The sequence below is a fragment of the Malania oleifera genome, chromosome 3 (assembly GCF_029873635.1).
Source record: "Malania oleifera isolate guangnan ecotype guangnan chromosome 3, ASM2987363v1, whole genome shotgun sequence".
Classification (NCBI taxonomy): Eukaryota; Viridiplantae; Streptophyta; class Magnoliopsida; order Santalales; family Ximeniaceae; genus Malania; species Malania oleifera.
In genome coordinates this window covers 61,965,318-61,991,588 of record NC_080419.1, presented here as the reverse complement: position 1 = coordinate 61,991,588, position 26,271 = coordinate 61,965,318, and the positions used below count along the sequence as shown (strand labels likewise).

Sequence of the window (26,271 nt, the reverse complement as noted above, 5' to 3'; positions counted from 1 at the left end):
TGCATATTGTTCATTGTTTAGTTTCTCATTAGCAGTGATTATAATATTGTGATGGGCAATTGTGGTTTGTCATCCTATGAATTTAGTCATATTGTTAATCATGTTATTTTGCATTGTTTTAATGAACCTTAGGTAATATAATGATGTTATGAACTGTGCTTCTCCTTGGATTCTTGGTGTCCTGAAATCAATTACACCATGATAGGTTTGATACAGTTGAATCTGACTCTTATGAGACATGGTATGGTTTAGATGGGTCATTGAAGTGGAAATAATTTCAACTCCTCATGCAAAATACTACTGCCTAAGCATTCTTGCTTAATGTGTTTTATTTATTTTTTTTAAAATAGATTTTTACTAATTGAAGAACAGGAAAAAGAAGACACCTGAATGGTTATTGCTGTACAGAAATCCTTTTGAACTCCTTGTGATTGAGAAATGTGTCAAATTTTTTGATGGGCAACATGGTTGGGTACATTGTGAGGTATTGAGCTTGCTTGTGTAATTTTCTAGTCTTTGTTCAGGTGGGTGCTTTTGTATGTCCCAAAATATGATGAAGTAAACTGGATACTTATGGATATATGTGGCATCCAAATCTTCATTTAGGCATTGATGCTGACATAAATTGTTTGGGAAGTTGTAATCCAAATTTCTCAGGGCACTCACATTTTGGTTTAGTCCAAAGTCAATGCTCGTTGGTGCATATGTCATAATGCATATTGGTATCTCCTTCAGTCTTAGTTTATGTATTAGTGAAGTTTCTCTTTCTGTCTCGCTGTGTTACATGCTCTATAGCATGTACAGGAATGTGAGACATGTTGCTGACAGGTTTCTCCCACTCACTAACATATTTAGCTTATTCAACATGAGAGAGGGGAAAAGAGAGGAATATATTTTCTGTAGGCTGCAATGCTCGTGCCCATACAATATTTTCTTAATTTGTTTCTAACTTTCTATAATATATTTTAATTGACATGGGTGAATATCACATGCAGAGATGTCATTTTCCCCTGGGATATAGATGAAGAACGTTGTACATTTAATAAATTGCCTTGTAAGGATTGATGATTCATTGAAATAGATCCTATACATGAGTGGACACTGAATTGTGTAATGTTTATAACTCTATATATCTGCAAGCCCCAACCAACATTTATTTCTGGTTGTTTTAGACTTCTACCTGGGGGAGCCATTATTTTTGGGGTCAAAGAAGAGATAAAAATCAGAATACAAATCTTTGAGGACCCCCAGAGATTTTGACATCAGGAAAACATAAAAATACAGACAAAAATACATGTATTTAGTTACAAAAGTGCTGCCTTCCAATTTCATTTAAGATCGGACAGTGATAATCCCCAAAAAAAGACCAAGAGAGTGGCCCCATATGAAGCTAGGAATATCAATTTTCACGTAGTTGCCATGAGCAGGAGGTAGCCATTGTTAACTTCTGGTCAGGAAGTAACTTTGTGTACTGTTATGTTACATGAATATTTATTTTAAAAACCTGCTCTTGTGTTTTCTTGTGCTGATGGGCTCATTTGGTCTTTGGTTGGAAATTCATAGAGAGTAGGGGTTTAATCGGTTTATTACGGTTCAGTTATGGGCCAAAGTGAAAACCGAACCGAACCTTGTGGTTTTAGTCTTCCCCATTTTAAACCGAACTGAATTTATTGTCCCTTGGAGAACCAAACATTTGGCGGTTCGGTTACGGTTTTTTAGGTTTTTAACTGATTTTCTAAATATTGAACAATTGCTTTTCACAAGGGTTGTTGAGAATCTATTGGGCATTTTGATTTCTAAATATTAAATGGACCAATCATGTATTAACTACTAATTAAGTAATTATATTAATTTATATATATAATTTAAATTTAAATCGGTTTTTTTCGGTTTTTCGGTTTGGTTATATTTTGGAAACCGAATCCGAAACCGAAACTGAAAATTTACATTTTCTAAGACCAAAATTGAAACCAAATACCGAAAAACTGAATCGCTTGTGATTTTGTTCCAGTTTTAGTTTGGTTTTCGGTTTTTCGATAATTTTTGTACACCCCTAATAGAGAGTTGACAATGACATTATCTGGGTATTGAAATTTAGAACAAAGTTCTGCAACTTAGTGTTCTACATAATTGTTTGAAAGTTGTCTCTAAATCTCTGAGGGGGCAGAGGTTGATGATGTATGGAGAAATTGCTCTCTTATTATTGAAATGTTTGAAACCCTTTTTAGTAGGGACATCATTGGTGAGCAAGCCTGCAAATACCTATCCATGTATAGATTTTCTCAATAGCATGAGATAGCCTCAGATGGATCTTGGTCATATATATATATATATATATATATATATATGTATATATTGTACCTGTGTGTGTAATAAGTTGTATATCTGACAAAGCTCTTTTATACCTGTGTAGGCTAATATGCTTGAAGGTGGTGGGAAAACACCAATTCTCAATCCTATTGAACTTGAGGAAGTTGGATATAAACTTGTTGTTTATCCACTTTCTTTGATTGGGGTTTCTATTCGAGCAATGCAGGTCACATCTCTTCTACTTTTTTATATAAATGGTTGCGTTTTGCTTATTTGTATTGGCTAACATAATCATAATTAACTTAAAAAAATGATTTAAAAACTCATAATGGCTGATATCTGCGATTTTCTGTCCTGTTAATGAACTGAACAGTTTTGTTAATTGCTTAAACAGGGCAGATGGTGGCATGATTCTTATTATTGTGCACCTTAATGGAGGCAAATTTTATTTTGTTTTGTGTTGTACATGATCACTGTGATTTGGGAATTTTGGTAAAACAAATTTGCATTTCAGTCATGAGAAGGGCTCAAGGAGGGGTTGTATGTAATTGTGTTCTTGATTACCACATTGATCATATTTGATGAATATTTGAATTGGCTTTAACTTCTACTCTCATTAGACTATCAAGGGAAAGTGATTGATTTGGTTTTGATTTTGGTACTTATGCATATATATATATATGTTTTTTTGAAAGTTACGAGTGGTTATTTCTTTAGCAGTCTTATATGCGAGATAAGGAAGTACATCTGTAAACACATGCTTCTTGGAGCCTAACTATTTTGTTGAGGCATACGGATGGAAGACTGCTTGTACTGCCCTCTAGGCATCTTTACAAGAGGAGTAGGTCTAGAAAGTTAGGAATTTCATTTTGGTTACAAATCTGAAAGAAATTGAAGCTTCAATGAAGAAGATATAGCAATTGCGGTTAGAGAGGGAGAAGAGAAGAAGAAATTAGAGGGGAGTAGACAAGTTGCCAGTCCCTGTTAAAACCGGAGGAGTCCATAGGTGTGCTTGATACACATGGGTGAGAACTAACTTGACCCAAAAGCTTAAGCCTATTGGGTCTTGGGCTACACTATGTATATAAGCACCCATCAAATACTCACTTTTTCCAATGTGGGACAAACTTCACAAGTGGAATTATCAACAATCTCCCCCTCACTTGTGAGTTCCAACTGCTCCCTCTTGAACGGAATTCATCTTCTCCCTCATGGGACAAATTCTCCAACAGTTTGCTCAAGTGGGCCATCTTACGTGTCTCGGATTGTGTTCCAAATGGCACCTCAAAACCAATGTCTTCCCCACGTCTTGACCCAATTAGGATCCATCATGGCAGCTTAGATGATCCTTTGTAGCCTTGATCACACACTCCCACACCCAAAGTTATGAACCGTTGGCTTTGATACCACTTGTTTGATTCAGAGTTCCTCATTGCTTCTTTGAAAGTGCAAGGAACATTATCTTCCACAACTGGAAGTGCATAGGCCTCCATATTAGTGTATCGAGCAGGTTTTCGAATTTCTCGTCTTGGCCTCTGAGAAACAATTGATTCTTGTTGCTGTAAAGATTCTTGAATTGAAATTCCTCTTCTTGTACACTATTCCCCACCGAAATTGGAGAGTTACCTTGTGTAATCTCATTTCTCACTGGGTTTCCCAAAATTGTCTCAACCTCCACCTGTTGTTGAGTACCAATGGTCTTCTCTTCAACTTGTGACTCCTTGCGTATTGTCTTCTTCATCATCGCAAGTTCATCAAAAGTCACATCCCTGCTTAAAATCTTTTTTTTCGTCTCAAGACACCAAAGACGGTATCCTTTGACTTCTGCACTTATCCCCAAGAATATTACTTTCTTGGCTCTCAGATCCAACTTAGATTCTTTAACATGATAATAAATCATAGTACCAAATACATGTAAAGAATCATAATCACTAGCAGGCTTTCCAAACCATACCTCATACGGTGTTTTTCCCCTTATTGCAGATGATGGTAGACGATTGATGAGATGACACACATATCTAACAGCCCTGACCCAAAACCTTTTGCCTAACCCAGCATTTGACAACATACATCGAACTTTCTCCAGTAAAGTCCGATTCATGCGCTCTGCAACCCCATTCTGCTATGGTTCTCTAACTGTGAAGTGTCGAGCAATACCTTCATCCTGACATACCTTCATAAACGGGTCACTCTTGTATTCACCACCATTATCTGATCTGAGTCGTTTAATCTTTCTGCCAGTTTGAGTTTCAACTAATTTTTTCTACTTAAGGAAAATATCACACACTTCATTTTTATTCTTCATAGAATACACACAAGCTTTTCTAGAAAAATCATCAACAAAAGTGACAAAATAATGCATACCACCCAATGAAGCAGTTTTGTGGACCCCCATACATCTGTATGGATGTAGATTGCCAAATTTCACTCTAGTATGTTTTCCTAGAATGCAATGCTCACAAAATTCAAGTTTACACACCTTTGCACCGTTTAACAAACCTCACTTAGCCAATTGTTGTAAAGATTTTTCTCTTGCATGTGCTAATCACATATGCCATAACCTGGTTGTATTTTTACCTGCATCTTTCTTAGAAACAACAGCTGTTGAGCCAATAACTGTACTACCTTGTAAATAATACAAGTTATTTTCCTTATTCCTTTCATCACCACCAGCGCACCTGATTTAATCTTTAAGGTTCCTCTTTCAAAGTGATAGGGAACCCTTTAGATTCTAAGGCACCCAATGAAATCAAATTTTTCTTTAGGCTTGGAACATACCTAACATCAGTCAAGGTTTTAATAGTTCCATCTTGACATTTCAACTGTATTGATCATATTCCAGTTGTTTTATAGGTATTATCATTTCCCATAAAAACAACCCCACCATCTAATTCTTCAAAATTAGAAAATCGTTCCCTATTGGGACACATGTAATAGGAACAACCAGAATCCAAAATCCACTCACCAAAATAATGTGACGAAGATGTTCCAACAAGAGAAAAGTCTGACTCACTTCCATCATCATTGGCAATATTGACTTTAGAATGTGCTTTGCCCTTATTCTTCTGCTGTAATTTAGGGCAATCTTTTTTCCAATGCCCTTTCTCACGACAAAAGGCGCATTCATCGTTAGCAGGTCTCCCATGAGATTTACTCCTCCTTCCAGGCTTATGACCTTGAGAACGTCCCCTTATTGTTAGTGCTTCTATTGTTTCCTTATGGACTCTCTGATCCTTCTTTCTGCATTCAGTACTAATCAATGCAGTACAAACAACATCAAAAGTAACTTTATCTTTCTCATACAATAAAGTGGTGGTCAGATGTTCAGAATCATCAAGGAGAGAATTCAGTAACAATATGACTTTATCCTCATCTTTTATCTTTTCATCCAAATTTAACAAATTGGCCAAATTTTTTTTGAAAGCATTTATGTGGTCATTAATTGAAATACCTGGTTGATACTGGAAGCGAAACAATTTCTTTTTTAAATAGAGCCGATTTTCCAGACTCTTGGTCATAAATGTATCTTCCGATGTCTTCCACAATTTCATTGCAGATGTCTCCCTCATAACACAATATTTCTGATTTTTAGTGTGACACAGACGAATCGTACCATATGCCTGACGATTGATCTTTTCCCAATCTCTGTCACCCATATCCACTGGTTTATCACCCAAAGCAATATCTAACTCTTGCCGATACAGGATGTCCATCACCTCACATTGCTACATACCAAAATTATTGGTACCATCAAATTTCTTCACCTCAAACTGAGCATTAGCTATCGTCTTTGACGATGATGTCAAAGTCGAAGGGGTTGGAGTTCGTGTGGACAGAGTTTTTTCTACTGCTGCACCAGTTTCTGCCATCTTCTATATATTCAATAGCCACCAACAAAGCAAAAAGCCCAGGATGAATAGTACGCACTAGCTGTGTCTACTTTGTTTTATCCTATGAAATTCCACTTTGACTAGGCCGACTTCCAGGGAGCGATTGAGCCGCAATGGTCTCTAAGCATTCGCTTAGATAAGGTCTTTCTTAGACATCAAACGTGGAATCAAGGATCCTAACAGAGGAACACCTTCGTATCGACACTATTCAACCTAGCTCTGATACCACTTGTTAAAATCGGAGGAGTCCATAGGCGTGCTTGATACACATGGGTGAGCACTAACTTGACCCAAAAGCTTAAGCCTATTGGGTCTTAGGTTACACCATGTATATAAGCGCCCATCAGATACTCACTTTTTCCAATGTGGGACAAACTTCACAAGTGGAATTCTCAACAGTCCCTTGGTGCTTTTGTACAGCTTCAGGTATGCTCTCTTTGTATATTAATAATAAGACGTGAGGGACAAAATACCACTCACACCACCTAATTACTAAAATAACATATCCTATCTCCTATTACTCCCCCTTAAGGAAGAGGGGTTCAGATATCAATTGACCCTAGTTCTTTGCAACAATTAGGCAAGGTGGGTTTAAATAAAGCATTTGTGAAACCATCTCCTAACTGGGCCACAAATTTAACAAATAGAGTATTGAAAACCTTCTTCAACCCAGCATCCCTCTTAAAATGACAGTCAGCTTCAATGTGCTTTGTCCTCCCATGGAATGTTGGGTTGCTAGCATTATAAATGGCAGCTTGATTAACACAAAACATTTTTGTGGACTCTGCTACCAAGAATCACATGTTTGACATAATAGATCTTAACCACACAATTTCACTAATACTATGAGCCCTATAGCTTAGTGTTCTGATTCCGCATTGGATCTTGCTACAGTAGTTTGTTTCTTGCTGCACCAGGTAATAAGATTACCCTACACAAAAGTACAATATCCAGCAGTAGTAAACCTTTGATATTCAACAAAGCTAGCCCAAATTAGATTATCCTAAGATTTCACAGTTTCTATTGCTCATATATATCAAACCTCTACTAAGGGAGCTCTTGAGATATTATAGAATCCTACAAACAAAATCCAAGTATGCTGCTTGGAAATTTCCACTAATAACTCTCCACCTCTATGCCAAAATTTGTTTGGGAGAATTTGGATCAATCATGACTTTGATCACTTGCCAAGAAAGAGAAAAATGGCTTGGAGGACCCGGGGTGTATTCTAGGGGATCACTCTGATGCATAAGTTAGGGAATTTGGAAGGATTATACGTTCACAATAGTAAAAGTATGGATGAGAATGAGATAGGATGAGATGCTTTGCCTTCCTTGGGGGTGGGGGGGGGGGGGTCCTTTTTATAGGCATTCATGATACCCCTTATTGATTTCCCTACTAATGGATCATAGGGGTTACATTTCGTATAGGTTACTAGGGATTAAAGATTGGTGTGCAAACCCTTGCTTTAATTAATAGAAGTTACCTTCTTTTCATTAATCCATCGATGCCTTTTTAGATTTTGGTCTTACATTAGTTAATGCTGAGTTTAATGCTAGGGTTTCTTTAAGATTATATCAGTTGCCCCCCCCCCCCCCCAACTCTCGAGTCTTAAGAGTTACCTTTTTGGTTCGAGAGTATATTGTATTTACTATAAGTCCTTTTATTATCACCAGACTTGGATTAAATCATCAATTAGGCATCTTTGAGCTTTATGAGCGATGCTCATTAGATGGACCAATACTCTACCGAGCGATGCTCGTTTCTTGTTGCCTTATGAGTGGTGCTCATCAAATGAGTCTATACTTTGCTGAGTAATGCCCACCTCTTGCTGCCTCATGGACGTTATTCATTAGATGGATGCTCTTGGGTCTTATGGGCAGTGCTCATCAGATGGGCTAATTTTTGCTGAGTAGTGCCCGTTTCTTGTTGCCTCATGAGCAGTGCTCATCAAATGGGCATTTTTATGCCTCATGAGCGGTGCTTATCAGATGGATCAATTCTTTGCCGAGCAGTGCCCACCTCTTATTGCCGCATGAGTGGTGCTAATCAAATGGGCATTTTTGGGCCTCTTGAGCGGTACTCATTAGATGGGCCAATTTTTTGTTGAGCATTGTCTGTCATTTGTTGCCTTATGAGCAATGCTCATTAGATGATGAGAGTCAATTGGTTTAGCTCCCAAGATAGGTTCAACCCTTTCTTACACTATACAATCTCAATGCCAAGAAAATAATGCAGGGTAGGCAGTCCTTGATTTGAGAATTTTCTTGAAAACACTACTTGAAATGTGCAGTATGCTTTATTCAATGCTAGTGATGATGATATCATCAACATACACTTCTAAAAGTACCACATTTGTCTTCTTTTTTGCAAACATAGACTGAATGATAAGAGTAGCTCTAGATGGAACCAAATGCAGAGATCGCCATACCAAATTTGTCAAACCAAGATTGAGGAGACTGCTTAGGATTATAAATGGGCTTATTCAACCTACATATCCTACTCTACCATGAGCAACATACCCGGAGGCTGCTCCATGTACACCTTTTCTTGCAAATATCCATTGGTTTCCTGGAATCTCCATTTTAGGAGACCTCTTAATGATAGGGAGATGGTAAAGCTGTCTTCTTTGTTATCTTATTGAATAGGAGTAATCTTTTAGCGTGGAGGGATGTTTTCCTGGTCTTTGGATCAGTCGGGAGTGTTTTATTGTAAATATTTTTTTGAATTCTTGACTCACTCCAATTCTTCTTCCCCACTCTATCATTTCATCTGGAAGGCTCCTCCAAAAATTATGGCTTTCACTGGGTTGGTTGTGCTTAATAAAATTAATACTAATAACTTGCGGCAAATTATGAGACCTTTGAAGGCTCTCTCTCCGGATATATGTGCGCTCTGCTACAAAAATTCAGAGACAGCTTCTCATCTTTTTTTGCACTGTGAATTTTCTTGGAGGATGTGGAATATGCTTTTTGGTATTTATGGAGAGCTGGGTTTGCCTTTCTTCGATTGGTGAATTAGCTATTTCTTTCAAAGAAAAAGGACAAGGCAGTCCTATGGAAGTGTGGAATGTTTGCAGTTTTATGGGGGTTATGGTTGGAGTGTAATGCAGGATATTCAATGGAAAGAATTTAAATGTGGTGCTGGTTTGGGAAAGAATTCAGTATTTGGCCTCACTGTGGTGCACTGGTTTGGATTTTTTTCAGAGGAATTAGTTTTACATAGAGATTGGAGGAACATTTTGGAATGCTGATTTTTTTATTTTTTGGTATTTTTTAGCTGGTTTTACTGGATAATTTCAGGTCTTCTTTGGGGAGATGTCTTATTTTCCCTATGTAAATTCTCTTCCTATGAATAAAATTTTCTTTTGCTGTTAAAAAAATATCCATACAGGAAGGCATTATTCACATCTAACTAGTAAGGGCCAATCAAAATTAATTGCGAACGAGATCAATACATGAATGCTATTTAGCCTAGGAATAGGAGAGAAGGTCTCAAAATAACCAGTGCCATATGTTTGGATTTGGACATGTACCAGGTTGCAACTAAGTGAGCCTTTAGCCATTCAAGTCACACCTAACCAAATCATTACCAAGAGGAAGATTCACCCTGTCCCTTGAGTGGTCATGGTATACATTCTTACTATCAACGGAACAGCAAACAGCAAAGCAAAAGATTTCTTTCCTTATTTCAGTCCACAATTATTTCCTTATTTTTCAATTCATTATTTTGTACAGTTAGCATATATTTAGTTTACATGTATAGGGCTTGACAGATTATAGTTTACATGTATAGGGCTAGAATCATGCTAGACCTTATTTACTTTCCATGTATAACATTCTTGTAAAGTCTATCTATAATATACAGAACTCAAGGCCAGATCATTCGGCCATTCACACAATACTTTGACATGGTATAAGAGCCAGCCGACTGCTAAGTTTTTTTTTTTCCCCTCCGAATTTTTTTTTGTCTTCTCGGTTTGGTGGCTGTTGTGGTTTTTTTTCTCTTCTTGAATTTTTTTTTTGTTCTCTGTTCTTTCGGTACTTCTGTGGTTGAGTGGCTGTCGGCACAACAGGTTTTCTGGTTTGGCATTTATTTTAGTGCAGGAAACAGCTTTCTGTTGCTGTTCCCGGACTTCTCTGTCTCGGCACAGCAGGTTTCTATTCTTGTGATTCTCGGCAAGTAGGCAAAAACTTTCTGCTGCTGTTTGTGATTCTCAGCAAGCAGGCAACAACTTTCTGTTGCTGTTTCTGGTACTTCTCTGTCTTGGCACAGCAAGTTTCTGTCCTTGTGATTCTCGGCACAATAGGTTTCTTGGTTCAAGATTTATTTTTTCAATTGCAGGAAGGTTGGGCTTGGTTCTCTCTATTGCTGTTTCTGGTGCTTCAATGTCCTTGTGATTCTAGGCACAACAGTTTTTTTTTTTTGGTTCAAGATTTATTTTTTAGTGCAGGCAGGTTGTTCTTGGTTTTCTTTGTACCTGCGTTGTGTATTTTTTGGGCTTCTAGATTTTCTGGTGGTCTTTTTCTTTCAGCACAATCTGTTTTTTTTTTTGGGCTTCTTGATTTTCTCCTTTATTTAGCATGGACACCGCACCTGTGTGTGCCAAGTTTACAGGCAACAATTATTCTACTTGGGCTTTTCAATTTGTACTTTTCCTGAAGGGAAAATATCATTAGGGTCATATTGATGGCATGAATTGTGCACCCAGTCTTGATAAATCTAAGGAGTCAGCGGCTTGTCCTTCATGGGCTGTGCTTGGTGCCAAGGATTCAGCGGCTTGTCCTTCATGGGCTGTGCTTGATGCTTGGATTATGTCTTGGCTTCTTGGCTCGGTTGAGCCACATATTGTCCCCAACTTGTGACCTTATTGCACCGTTCAATCCATGTGGACTTATTTAAAAACAGAATATCATTAGATAACGACGCCCATCGTTTTTCAGTTAGAGCATGCAGTTGCCATGTTTCAACATGACAATCGTTCCATCCAAGACTATTATTTGGGGTTTTTGACTCTTTGGAACGAATATTCTGATCTGGTTACTCCGGATGCTCCTGTTGCCTCTCTTCCCATTACTTAACGTCTTCACGAGACTAGTCGTTGTGATCGGTTTCTTATGAAACTCCGCCCTGAGTATGAATCAATTCGCTCATCTCTGCTGAATCGCTCTCCTGTTCCTTCTCTTGATGTTTGTTCTAATGAGTTACTTTGTGAAGATTACTGGCTTAGTACTCAAGTTACTCTGGCACAATCTCATTGTAGTTCAGGGCTGTCCCTGTGGCTTATGTTTCTTAACAACGAGGACCACTTTTTATTCTAGAACCTTGCAGTGTTTTGCTCAAAATAATTTGGGCATATCGTTGCTAATTGTTCCAAGAAGTTCTGGTCTATTTGCAAGAAGAAGGGTCACATTATCAAAGACTGTCGTATCTGCCCACAGAATCGTCAGGCCCATGCATTATAGACTTCTGTTAGTCTACTCCCCACAGTGACTTTTGCGGCCCTTGGCTCTTCAAGTGTTTGCTCTGTTCCCGCACCTCCTACAGCGAATTATAGCACACTTGAAATGGTGCAACAAATGCTAATTTCGGCATTGTCAGCAATGGGGCTCCAAGGTAACAATTCTACTAAACTCTAGTATGTGGACTCGTGTGCCTCTAATCACATGACGAATAATCCCACTACCCGGTGTCATGTTTGGCCCTACGTTGGTCAATCTACTATTCAGACCGCCAATGGTAGCTCTTTGCCAATAGCTGCTATCGAAGATGCCTCTTCTAAGTTCACTTATGTGTTTCTTGCTCCTTAGCTCTCCACGAATCTTATTTCAGTTGGTTATTTAGTTGATAACAATTATGCTGTTAATTTTTCTGGTAATGGTTATGTTGTGTAGGACCAGGTAATGGGGAAGCCGATCGCGAAGGGACCTAAAGTGGGGCGCTTGTTTCCACTACTTTTTTATGTTCCAGCACATTCTTCATTTTCTTCTATTAAGTCTTTTGCTTGTAATAATGTTTCAAAACTTAGTATGGTATGGCATCGTCGTTTAGGCCATCCCAATACCCAGATATGATCTCATGTATTGAACTCTGGTTTACTTGGTAATAAAGAACATTCTTCTTTATCTTGAGTGTGCCTTTTGCAAACTTAGTTAAAGCAAAACTCTTCCCTTCCCTTTGCATGCTAGTAGAGCTTCTCAGTTGTGATCTTATCCATAGTGATGTTTGGGGACCTTCCCTGGTTAGTTCACATGAAAAATTTAATTACTGTGTGACTTTCATTGATGATCATAGTAGATTTACTTGGGTCTACTTTCTTCGCTCTAAATCTAAGGTTTTTCGTACTTTCATTGAGTTTTTAGCGTATGTTGATAATCAATTTTTTTCTTCTATTAAGACATTATGCACAAATTTTGGTGGTGAATATGTATCTACTGAGTTTTAGGCATTTTTGGCTTTTAAAGGTATTATTCATCAATGTTGATGTCCTGTTACTCCCCAACCAAATGGAGTAGCCAAACGGAAAAATCTTCATCTCCTAGATATGGTACATATTCTCTTGCTAGAATCCTCTGTTCCATTCTTGCTCTGGGTTGAGACTCTAAAAACTACTACTTGATTAATCGTTTACGTTCTCAAGTCCTACTCATGGAGTCTCCCTATTTCCGCTTATTTGCTAAGCAACCTAGTTACGATAACCTCCGTACCTTTGGTTGTGTATGTTTTGTTCATTTACCTCCTCATGAGTGACATAAATTATCTGCCAAATCTGTTCAATGTGCATTCTTGGGATATAATGTGTGTCAAAAGGGATTTGTTTGTTATGATCCCGCATTTCTAGTAATGTTATTTTCTTTGAAAATCAACATTTCTTTCCTGTGTCTTCTGTACCCTCCTATTATACTTGTAATTCTCCCATCCTTTGAGGAGCAGTTCTCGAATCCTCATCAAGTCAATTCTCGTTTTAAACCAGGTATTGTGTATACGCGACGCTCCCGCCCACACTCTCTTCCGATAGTTCATATGATATTTGATCCTACCACGCTCCAAATTCAGTTAATTGCAGCACCTCTAGAGCCTTTGGTACGTCGCTCTTCTTGAGTGTTTGTGTTAAAATCCCAAGTATCATTGTAAATAATTAACAAATTAGGAAAGTGGGTAAATGTGGGGGATTTGATATTATTCGTTAAGGAGATTATTCCCTTGTTTAGAATAGGGAATTGTATTATATAAGATTGGGATGTACATATGAAAAATTAATTCAATAGAATTCATAAAACTTCTGCTTACATGGTATCAGAGCTAGGGTTTCTCAACCTTAGCTAACTATGGCCAACGGCACCGTCAACAGCAGAGGGTTGACCTCGTTTGCAAATATCGATGGCGACTCAAAGGCCATATCTGATGGGGGTTCAAATGGACTTGACAACTTATCCTTTCCACTATCAGTGGAGAAATTAAACGGAAAAAATTTCCGTGAGTGGGCTCAATCCATAAAATTGGTGATTGACGGAAAAGGGAGGCTAGGCTATCTTACCGGCGAACAGAGGAAACCAGACTCTACTGATGTGGTTGCCTTGCAAAAATGGAGGTACGAAAACTCCATGGTCACCGCTTGGCTCGTCAATTCAATGCAGCCGTCACTCGGGAAAATCTACCTGTTCTTGCCAATGGCGAAGGACGTTTGGGACGCTGTTCATGAGACATATTCCGATGTCGAGAGTTACTCGCAAATCTTCGAAATCAAGACCCGATTGTGGCAAATGAGGCAAGGTGAGAGAGGCGTTACTGAGTACTTCATGGAGATGACCCATCTCTGGCAAGAACTCGACTTAAGCACGAACGAGGAGTGGGAGTAATCCGGCTACAGCACACGATACCAAAGGAGGCTTGAGAACGAAAGGGTCTTCGAGTTTCTTGCCGGCCTGAACCGAGATCTGGACGACGTGAGGGGATGCATCCTTGGCCAATGACCTATTCCTTCAACTTGAGGGGTATTCACAGAGGTTAGGAGGGAGGAAAGCAGGAGGCGTGTAATGCTGAGGCCCCAAAATGATCCTGTCAGGTTGGACCTACTCGTATCCGCCCCAAATCTAAATGGGCACACTAATGGGCCTGATGTCTCAGCCCTTGTATCAAAAGGCCCAGGGGGATCCAGCCAACGACCACAAAAAGGTAAATTATGATGCTAGTTTGGTAATGATCTCGTCAATTCAAACATCGGGCCAGTCTTCTTCTGGTTCCCTAGCTCACCAAGGTAATTATCTATCAGCTTTAAATACTACATCCTATTACAAATCTCCATGGATAATTGACTCGGGCGCATCTGATCATATTATTGGTTCTTATCAATGTTTTTCATCCTACTCACCATATGTTGGGAATTTGAGAGTAAAAATTGCAGATGGCTCTCTCTCACCAGTTGCTGGTAAAGGAAGTATTCGCATATCCGACTCAATCACTTTACAATCTCCTACATGTTCCCAAGTTGTCTTGCAATTTGTTATCCATCAGTCAATTAACAAAAGACTCGAATTGTTCTGCTAAATTTGTTTCATCTCATTGTGTTTTTCAGGACCTATCATCGGGGAAGACGATTGGCACTGCTAAGGCGCATGAGGGTCTCTACTACTTTGAGGAGGTAAGCTTGAGCGAACTATGTAATACTGCAATTTGTGATTCTGTATCTATTTCTAGAGATAGTGAACTTTTGTTATCGCATGCAAGAATGGGTCATCCCAATTTCCAATATTTAAAATGTTTGTTTCCGTCCATTTGTTCAAATAAAAAATCTCCTGAGTTTCAATGTGAAGTGTGTCAGCTTACAAAACACCGTCATACTTCTTTCCCATCATCCATGTACAAACCATCTTGCCCATTTACTATGATTCATAGTGATTTGTGGGGTCCCTCACGTTCACTCAATCGCACCAATACAAAATGGTTCGTTACGTTTATTGATGATCATACTCGTCTTTGTTGGGTTTACTTGCTAAAAGACAAAACTGAAGTCCGCTCCATTTTTATTAGTTTTCATTCCATGATTCAAACACAGTTCCAGACTAATATTCAAATTTTACATACTGATAATGGTACGGAATACTTTAATACTATTATGGGAACTTATCTTCAAGAAAATGGGATTGTTCATTAGAGTTCTTGTGTGGATACCCCCTAACAAAATGGGGTGGCGGAATGGAAAAATAGACATATACTTGAAGTAGCACGGGCATTAATGTTCACTACCAACATGAAAAACTATTTTTAGGGTGATGCCATCTTAACAGCCACACATCTCATTAATCGAATGCCAAGTCGAGTACTTTCCTTTGTCACTCCTCTTCAGAAATTCCAAGAACACTTTCCTACCTCTCGACTTCCATTCAGTCTCCCGCTGAAAATCTTTGGTTGTACTACGTTTGTTCATGTTCATGCACACAACCGGGATAAATTGGATCCACGTGCCGTTAAATGTGTCTTCCTTGGTTATTCCCTTACTCAGAAAGGCTACAAATGCTATGATCGGGTCTCCAAAAGGCTGTTTGTTAGTCTTGACGTTACTTTCTTTGAAACCACTCCTTATTTCCCAAAGCCCTCTCTTCAGGGGGAGACATGGAGTGAAGATCGGTCCTTTGAGCTCTTTACTATTGAACCTGCGTCATCTGAACCCGTCCCACCTATTGAGCCTTCCGTTGCTTCATTCCCTGACCCATCTATCGAGCCTTCCATTGCATCAATTCCTGACCTGCCAAACACAACAGAACACTTAACCTCAGGGGGAGATACAAGAAAGCAAAACAACGCAGACATACTGGTTTACTCAAGAAAGCCGAATACAAAGAACAGGGAGAATCTCATACCCAAGGCACCAAGAACGTCGAAACCGGTGTTGGCTCCAAATAACCATGAGTCCATGCCCAATCGTGATCTGGTAATTGAGCTTTCTTCTGATAATCCTGTACTTGATGATAACAATTTACCTATTGCAATCAGAAAACAAACCAGGTCATGTACTCAATACCCTTGGTCTAAATACATGTCTTATAAAAGCTTGTTTACAAGATATCATGCTTTTGTCTCTAACCTTGACAGGATGAGAGTACCAAAGAACATTTAGCAAGCTCTAGAAATACCTAAATGGAGAGAGGTAGTCATGGAAGAAATGCGGGCCCTAGAAAAAAATGGAACTTGGGAATTGATAAATTTGCCGAATGGGAAAAAGCCAGTGGGTTGTAAATGGGTCTTCACAGTGAAATATAAATCTGATGGGACGATTAAAAGATATAAAGCCAGACTTGTTGCAAAAGGATTTACACAGACTTACGACATTGACTATACACAGACATTTGCACCAGTGGCAAACTTAAATACAGTACGGGTCCTCTTATCCTTGGTAGCCAATTTAGATTGGCCACTACAACAACTTGATATTAAAAATGCTTTTTTTAAATGGCAAGTTAGAAGAAGAAGTATACATGACTATACCACCTGGATTCAGTGGGAAAGGTGAAGAAAACAGAGTGTGTAAACTCAAGAAGTCCTTGTATGGACTCAAACAATCTCTTAGAGCATGGTTTGACAGATTTGCAAAAGTAATAAAGAATCAAGGTTATCAACAAGGGCAATCAGATCATACCCTATTCTTCCAGCAGTCTGAAAGAGGTGAGAAAACAATTCTAATAGTGTATGTTGATGACATTATCCTTACTGGTGACGATACAGTAAAGATGGAGAGATTGAAGAAAGTTCTAGCTGCTGAATTTGAAGTTAAAGACTTGGGACAAATGCGGTATTTTTTGGGCATGGAAGTGGCGAGAACGAGAAAGGGAATTAGTGTTTCTCAGCGAAAGTATGTTACTGATCTCCTAATTGAAACTGGCATGCTTGGATGCAAACCTAGCGAAACCCTGATTGAAGTGGTAAAGAGGGTTGAAGACTGTGGAATACCAGTTGAAAAGGATAGGTATTAGAGGTTGGTTGGCAAGCTAATCAACCTATCACATACTAGACTAGATATTGCATTTGCAGTCAATGTAGTAAGCCAACACATGCATTCACTAAAAGAGGCCCACTTAGATGCCGTGTACAAGATCCTTCGATATCTCAAGGGATCCCCGGGAAGAGGACTCTTCTTTAAGAAATGTGAAAGCAAGGAAGGAGAGATCTTTACAGATGCAAATTGGGCAGGATCAGTGGAAGATAGAAGGTCCACCACAGGTTATTGCACATCCGTCTAGGGAAATCTGGTAACTTGGAAAAGCAAAAAACAGAATGTGGTGGCTCATAGTAGTGCTAAAGCTGAATTCAGGGCAGTTGCTCAAGGGATATGTGAAGGACTGTGGTTACGGAAACTCTTGGAAGAATTACAGGTCCCGGTGAAATTTCCTATCAAACTCTATTGTGACAATAAGGTAGCTATCAGCATCTCTCTCAATCCAGTTCAACATGACAGGACTAAACATGTGGAAATGGACAGACACTTTATCAAAGAGAAAATCGAAGAAGGAATTATCTGTATGACTTATGTACCTACCAAGGAACAAACTGCAGATATTTTCACTAAAGGGTTGGGACGACAGAGCTTTGATGATCTCATTAGCAAGTTGGAGATGATTAATATTTATGATCCAACTTGAGGGGGAGTGTTAAAATCCCAAGTATCATAGTAAATAATTAACAAATTAGGAAAGTGGGTAAATGTGGGGGATTTGATATTATTCGGTAAGGAGATTATTTCCTTGTTTAGAATAGGGAATTGTATTATATAAGATTGGGATGTACATATGAAAAATTAATTCAATAGAATTCATAAAACTTCCGCTTACAGTTTGTACCCTCGGATAGGTATGGGTTTCCCTCTTCAAGTTATAGCAATTCTGTTTCAGCTCTTACTATTGCATTGTCCAATTTAGATATTCCCACATCCTGCTCGCATGCTGCCAAGCATGATTGTTGGCGACACACTATGTAGGAAGAAATTGCCGCTCTAGAGGCCGATCACACCTGGGACATTGAGCCTTGTCCCCCCACCATTGTTCCTCTGGGTTGTAAATGGGTTTACTCAGTCAAGGTCCGATTTGATGGAAGTCCGATTTGATGGAAGTCTGGATCGCTACAAAGCTCACCTTGTTGCACTTGGGAATAATCAGGAATATGGTGTCAATTATGAAGATACCTTTGCTACTGTGGCTAAGATGACTACTGTTCGTACGATTCTGGCTATTGCTGCTTCCAGTGATTGGCCACTACTCAAATGGATGTCAAGAATGCTTTTCTTCACGGGGATCTTAAAGAGTGTATTTATATGAAGCCACGCTAGGCTTGTTTCCTTCTCCGACTTCACATGTGTGTAAGCTTCGTCGCTCTCTTTATGGTCTCAAACAAGCTTCGAGGGTCTGGTTTGATAAATTCCACACCACTTTATTACAATTTTCATTCAAGAAGAGCAACTATGACACTTCATTGTTTCTTCGAAAATCATACATGGGTATTATTGTTTTTTTGGTTTATGTTGATGATATTGTGATTACTGGTTCCGATTCTGCTTTACTTGCTCAGCTTAGGACTCATCTCTCAGAGTCCTTTCATATGAAAGATCTTGGGTCTCTTGCATATTTTCTTGGTCTTGAGGTGAATCGTAGTCCCTCTGGTATTTCACTCAATAAACATAAGTATGCTAGTGACTTGGTTGCCACAACTGGCCTTTAGAAGGGTACTTCTGTTGATACTCCCATGGAATTAAATGTCAAGCTTCGCAAAGAGGAGGGTGACTTACTTGCTGATCCCAGTTTATATCGGAAGTTGGTGGGTGGTCTTGTATATCTCACCATTACTAGACTAGACATTTCTTTTGCTGTACAACAAGTCAGCCAATATCTTCAGACTCCTCGTCATCTTCATTTGGCTATTGCCCGTAGGATCATACGCTATGTGTTATAGCTGGAGCTAGGAGACAGCCAGGAGCTGGAGCTGAGTTGGAACGCAGTGAAATTAATCTCCATTTTATCCCATGATTGTAAACCTCCCATTTATGATTGATTATGTTTAAATTGTGATTAAATTGTGATTTAAATATCAGCCCTATAAATAGAGGGCTAAGGAATACAAGATATGTACAGTGAAAAGCTCAGAGAGCAGAGAGGAGAAAGAGGAGGAAGAGAGGGAGGGAGAGAGTGAGAATTGTAATTTTTTGGCGAAATGGTGAATATTTGGTATGTGCTTCGTGGACGTAGGTCAATATTGACCGAACCATGTTAAATTTCTGGTGTCACATCTTTCTGGATGCTCATAGGTTCTTAACAAGTGGTATCAAAGACCAGCTGGAGCAGAAAAGCCAAATCGGAAGTGATCCCGAAATCAGAGCTTTGTCCAATAGATCGAAACTGCGTTTTGATGCCACCATCACATTCAGCTTGTCGAGACGAAGAGAACCATGCAAGCCGGAGCTCCAACGGAGTTCACACGAAGGCTCATGCGCCTCGCTGGAGCAAGACCCTTCGACACGCGCCGGTGACCAGCTCCTCACGCATTGCAGGCGTCTTCCTCGCCCAGACTGCCTCGACCTGACCCAACCCCTATACACCCTCACACCGGGTCAATCCGCGAATCGGTACCCGACCCGGATCCGACCTGCTGTCTCATAACCCGGCTACGTCAGCGTCGCTGAGTCAACCGCCACGTTAGCCGGGCCCCACTGGCACATCAACAGCCACATCAGACGAGGGTGGCACGTCAGCAGATAGACCCACTGCCACGTCAGCAAGTGCCACGTTAGCTGCCACGTCATTTGCCACATCAGCAGAGTTGACCAGGTTTGACCTAAATCTTTGACTGAGCTTTTCGGAGTCGTTTTGGGTCCGTTTTTCGAGCGACTTGAACCATTTCTAGGGTTTTCGATTGTTCCAGATCCAACCGCACTATCCATTTGAGCTAATTCCATCTCTAGATCAGCTAATCGAGATATCGAATGAAAAGAGTTCAAAAATCAAAATGTTCAATGGCAACAATTGCGGTTTCTGAAAGATGCAGATAGAAGATTATTTGTTTGGGATGGAATTGCACTTACCATTGAAGGGTAAGCTAGCTTCCATGAACGAGAATGAGTGGGAGTTGCTTGATAGAAAAGTCCTCGGAGCCATCAGAATGACATTGTCGAAATCTGTGGCGTTCAATATCAAGCATATAACATCTACCAAGTCTCTGATGGATGCGCTCTCTAATATGTACGAGCAGCGTTCAGTCGCAAACAAGGTACATCTCATGAAAAGACTATTTACGATGAGCATATTTGCAAGTGAAAGTTTCAGCAAACATTTGAATAACTTCAATGAGTTGTCTGATCAACTCGCCTCAGTCGGGATAACGTTTGATAATGAGATTCAGGCCCTATTGATTCTCAGTCAATTGCCTGAAAGTTGGAATGGTGTCGTTACTACCATTAGTAGCTCCGCAGGAAAATCGAAGCTTGTATACGACGAGGTCGTCAACATGATTTTGACGGAGGAAATCAGAATACAGTCGAACCATGGCTCCACTTCGAGTTTAGCCTTGAATATGGAGAGTTGAGGCAGAGGAAACAGGCATAGACGATCAAACAACAGCGGCAGATCTAGGCCCAGGCGATCTAAATCCAAAAATCCCAGAGGTACTCAGGACACAGGTTCTCAGAGCACAAAAGTTATTGAGTGCTGGAACTGTGGAAAAACTGGTCATTACAAGAACCAGTGTAGGAGTCAGAAGAAAGAATATGAGATGAGGGCAAATACAGAAGCAAATATTGCTTCCGAAAATAATGAGATGTTGATATGCTCTTTGGAGAGCAAAAAGGAGTCTTGGGTCTTAGACTCCGGAGCCTCATTTCATGCTACATGCTGTAGAGATTGCCTAGAGGAGTACACACCAAGTCATTTTGGTAAGGTGTACCTTGGCAACGATCAACCTTGCGACGTAACCGGCAAGGGAGTTGTGAAGATCAATATAAACGGGTTAGTATGGAAGTTGAAGGATGTCAGATATATTCCAGACCTGAGAAAGAATTTGATTTCAATTGGTCAGCTGGCAGATGAGGGATACACGACGAAATTCATTGGCGATGAATGGAAAGTTTCAAAGGGTGTACCAACGATTGTGTGAGGTAAGAAAAGCGGAACACTTTTTCTAACCTCCAATGCCTCCATGTCTATTTCAGTTGCTGCAAGAAATGACGACAGCAACATCTGGCACCAACGACTTGGTCACATGAGCGAGAAGGGACTCAGGGTGATGCACTCAAAGGAAAAATTGAGTGGTCTACAGTCAGTGCAGATTGACATGTGTGAGGATTGTATTGTCGGGAAACAGAAGAGGATTAGTTTCCAGATAAACACCCATGCCCCAAAGAAGAAGAGACTAAACTAGTCCACTCAGAATGTGTCGGGACACAACAGCAGAATGCTGAGAATCCTAAGGTGGAGGAACCGGTGGAGCAGATCGTCACACCACCATCTCATACTCCAGCTCCGGAGCTTAGGAGATCTACTCTGTCCCATGTACCAAACAGAAGGTATATTGATTACTTACTTCCTACAGATGGAGGAGAGCCCAAATGCTATGATGAAGCATGTCAAGTGGCAGATACGAGCAAGTGGGAGCTTGCGATGAAGGATGAGATGAAGTCCCTCACCTCCAACAAAAAGTGGGAACTAGCTAAGTTGCCAAAAGGCCTGCACAACAAGTGGGTGTATAGATTCGAAGAGGAGCATGACAGCTTCAGAAGGTACAAGCCTCGGTTGGTAGTCAAAGGCTTTGAACAGAAGGAAGGGATTGACTACACTGGCATCTTTGCACAAGTTGTGAAGCTGACAACCATCAGATTAGTCCGCAGGAATCGAACAGACAAGAAGGTGGTGACTATAGAGAAACTGAAGTTGTGTTCAACTTCAGTTGGTCTTCATGCCTGAAGACATATTTTGAGCACATCATTTATTCATGATACTGGTTGAGGAGGCGTTTCGTTCTCAAAGTTGGAGATTGTTATAGCTGGAGCCAGGAGACAGCCAGGAGCTGGAGCTGAGTTGGAATGCAGTGCAATTAATCTCACGCGGTGAAATTAATCTCCATTTTATCCTATGATTGTAAACCTCCTATTTATGATTGATTATGTTTAAATTGTGATTAAATTGTGATTTAAATATCAGCCTTAAAATAGAGGGCTGAGGAATACAACATATGTACAGTGAAAAGCTCAGAGAGCAGAGAGGAGGAAGAGGAGGAAGAGAGGGAGGGAGAGAGTGAGAATTGTAATTTTCTGATGAAATAGTGAATATTTGGTGTGTGCTCCATGGACGTAGGTCGATATTGATCAAACCACGTTAAATTTCTGGTGTAACATCTTTATGGATGCTCACAGGTTCTGAACACTATGTACAGGGCACTTCTGCTCGTGGTTTATTCTTCCCTGTAGGCAATTCTACTCGCCTTGCTCCTTATAGCGATGATGATTGGGCTGGTTGTGCGGATACACGTCGCTCCATCATTGGTTGGTGTGTGTTCTTAGGTGATGCATTGACCTCTTGGAAGAGTAAGAAGCAAGACAGAGTTTCTAAGTCATCGACGAAACCTGAATACCAAGCGATGTCTCTTGCTTGTTCTGAAATTATTTGGCTTCGAGGTTTGCTTGCTAAGCTAGATTTTTCTGAGACCGATTCTACACCTCTACATGCCAACAATACGAGTGCTATCCAAATCACAGCCAATCCTATCTATCATGAGTGCACGAAGCATATTGAAGTCGATTGTTACTCTATCCATGAAGCATTTGAAGCTCGTGTTATCACTCTTCCACACATTTGCACCGAATTACAAATTGCGGATATATCTTCACCAAGGCTCTCACTTGTCATCAAAATTGCTTCCTAAGTAGCAAATTGATGCTTGTTGATCAACCCGCATCAATTTCAATGGGGGCTATCAACGGAACAGCAAGCTGAAAAGCAAATGATTTCTTTCCTTATTTTAGCCCACAATTATTTCCTTTTTTTTCAATTCATTATTTTGTATAGTTAGCATATATTTAGTTTACATGTATAGGGCTAGAATCATGCTAGACTTTATTTATTTTCCATGTATAGCATTCTTGTAAAGTCTATATATAAAATACAGAATTCAAGGCTAGATCATTCGGCCATTCTCACAATACTTCGACACTTACTTCCATTGATTTTTACATCCAATGTATGCTTTTGCCTAAGGTTAGCAAGGTCTTCAACTTGTGTGGAAGGGATAAAAGTATATAGACAAGGTAAAAGAAGCAATACTAATAGGAAGGTGAAGAATTGAAAGATAATGAGGAATAGGATAAATAACTAAGGATTGTTATGTACAGGTTTGGGGTACCTTCTTAGTGTGCAATGGGGAAATCCAAGTCACATTGGGATGAATCTTCATAGCCAGAAGTCGAGGCAGTAACGAGCAACAGAGGCAGCTGCATGGTGGTATTGGAGTCTATGCCTGCTCTCTATTGCTTCATCAGGTCACTGGGGAAATGGAGTAGATGCTTTTTCTAAATGAGTAAGGGTAGGAATGAAGGGATCAACACATGAGGGGGGCTAGAAATCATTGATGGACTTAAAATAGATTCATCTAAGGAGGGCCTAATAGTAGAGAATAAGGTGTCTCCTAGTAAAGGTGACATCTGCACTAACATAGTTCTTGTGAGTGTGGGGATCATTAACATGTCTATCCTTTCTTAGTTCATAGGTACCCAACGAAAACACATTTAACAGTACAAGGAGAGGAGTTATCCTCCTAGTGTATGGAATGTGACCAAAACATGTGCGCTTAAAGACATGGGGTACAAAAGTGAACATGGATGTTTCTAGGTGCATATTAAATAGTAAAGACTGGTCTTACGTCAAGCAAATGTTTATTGTATCGGTCAGCTACTTTTTTTTACCAATAATGTTGAATTGTTGGTGAATAATCCCTTTGGCCAAGCAAAAAGATTGAAGCTCATTTGAACAAATTCAAGAGCATATCTTGTACAAAAATTTGAATACCAAAGCCAAAATGAGTTTTTATTTCCCGATAAAATTGAGCGAATGTAGTCAAATCTGTCTTAATCATCCAGAGAGGACACAAAATATTGACTACTAGTTAAATTTTTTACTCTATATGGACCACAAATATCTGAATGAATAAGAGATAAAAAGAAAATTAACTATGAGACTGAACTTTAGATGAAAAAGACATCCTAATCTCCTAACTAACATGCTGAACACCATGGTTTTTAAAAAAATCAATGTGTAACGGCCGCTACAGACGTTTCTTAACAATATTAATGGCTTCTGAGACCGTGAAAGGGCGATATCTCTAAAGTAATCCAATTCACAATGGTAACAGCCATTATGGTATCGTAACAACCGTTATGGACTGTTACGGGTTGTTGGTGCCAGATTAGCTGTGAATGACAAACAAGTTTTTGAATCCTTTATTTGTGTTTCCCTTCGCTTTTCCCTTTATGAAGCTAACTCAATTTTAAGTTGGTTCATTTAGTTAGTGATTTTTTTATTAAAAAAGTTCATTTTTAAGTTTATTTTCCTTGAAGTTTTCATATTGTTTTCATATTCAAAGGTGCAACTCTTAATTGTTTGAAAAGGTTTGTGTTCAAGAGTTTTAGAGATCCTCATATAATGTCAATGAAGTCCTTACTCCTTAGTGAGTTTGATTGTGATGGGGGTATTGCTTTTGGATGAGATTTAAGAACAATATGGATGTAGTACTGACTGTTCAGATTTATTTTGGGATTTATCATTGTCGCGACGTCTTGGACGGAACGAGGCGAATGAAAAATTGTATTGTTAATTTTCGGGAAAAATAGGAATAGAGTCGCCGCTAACCTTTTAGTGTGGTTAGAACACTTGATTACTACCCAATTAAGGGTAGAATCGGTCTACGTTACCAAAGCAGGGATTGGGAGTTCAGTTACGCGAGGAGAAGGTACGAGCACCCCCTACAGGCCCGTTCTTACGAAGGGTACCTAATTAATCAAGAATTATCCCAAAATAAACTTAATAGTCTTCTATCTTACTCCCTTTGAAAAATTACGAGACTATAATATACATGCAACAAATATTCACAAGATATATTTAATATAAATATTCCCTCAGAACCGGGGTACACGAAGCTTAAAAAGCACATACCCTTTTTGTTACAATCATCGAGATACGGAAAATCGAGAAAATATGTTACAAAGTACACTCCTGACATTTTGAAATTTCGTAGGGTTTTCTAAGTATGAAAATACTATTTCGGAAGATTTTGGATCTAATTCAGGATGAAAAGTTACCAAAAATGATTTCTAGGTCTCAAAAATATTTTTTCTGATTTTTTCAATAATGTGGAATCCCTAAAATTAATACACACTATATGGAAGTAATTAAACTCCAAACATGCAAACCAATCAAAACCTAAATATAATACACATAAATATAAGCATGAAATGATTACACTCCTAAATAATAAACAATAATAAATAATAAAAAAAAAACCTTAAATATTGTATAAACAATAAACATGACAAATACTAAATAAATCAAAAACCTTAAATAACATGTAAACAATAAACATGGTAATAAGAACACTCTAAATAAACATGATTTAAATAATGCAACTACAATAATAATATGTAGACTTTAAACAAAAAAGAAGTTGAAAATTAATACAACACAAACCTAAGTAAATAAACAATAAATATGAAATAATAAAAATAATATCAATATACAATAAAAACTTAAACTTTAAATGTTAAAACCCAAACAAAACCAAATATATATATATATATATATATGTACATGCATGTGTGTGCATGGAACTTACTGTGGGTGTTGCTGGAGCTGGAGAAGATGACCGGAGAGCTGGGCACGGCGACGGCGAATGGCGGGAAGCAGCGGCAACTATGACGGCGAGGAGGATGATGGAGCTGCTGGGTTGCTGCTCCTGCAGGGTTGCCGGAACCATTGCGGGTGTTGGTGGTGATGTTGGTGTGAAAGCCTAAGGATTGCGGCGACTCTAGGAAGATGGCTGTGCGCAGTGC

The 26,271-nt window shown here is 39.2% G+C and overlaps 1 protein-coding gene across 3 annotated transcripts in view; it reads left to right on the top strand.

The window, feature by feature from the left end:
* Positions 1 to 26,271, top strand: part of LOC131152288 (uncharacterized) — a 105,002-nt gene that overhangs the window by 27,432 nt on the left and 51,299 nt on the right. For 2 of the 3 annotated variants that reach the window (XM_058104100.1, XM_058104102.1), the window contains 2 exons: positions 2,414 to 2,536; positions 14,776 to 14,841. In XM_058104100.1, coding sequence (XP_057960083.1) covers positions 2,414 to 2,536; positions 14,776 to 14,841 — 189 coding nt within the window. The remainder of the gene's footprint in view (positions 1 to 2,413; positions 2,537 to 14,775; positions 14,842 to 26,271) is intronic. The other variant, XM_058104101.1, reaches the window with a different exon arrangement.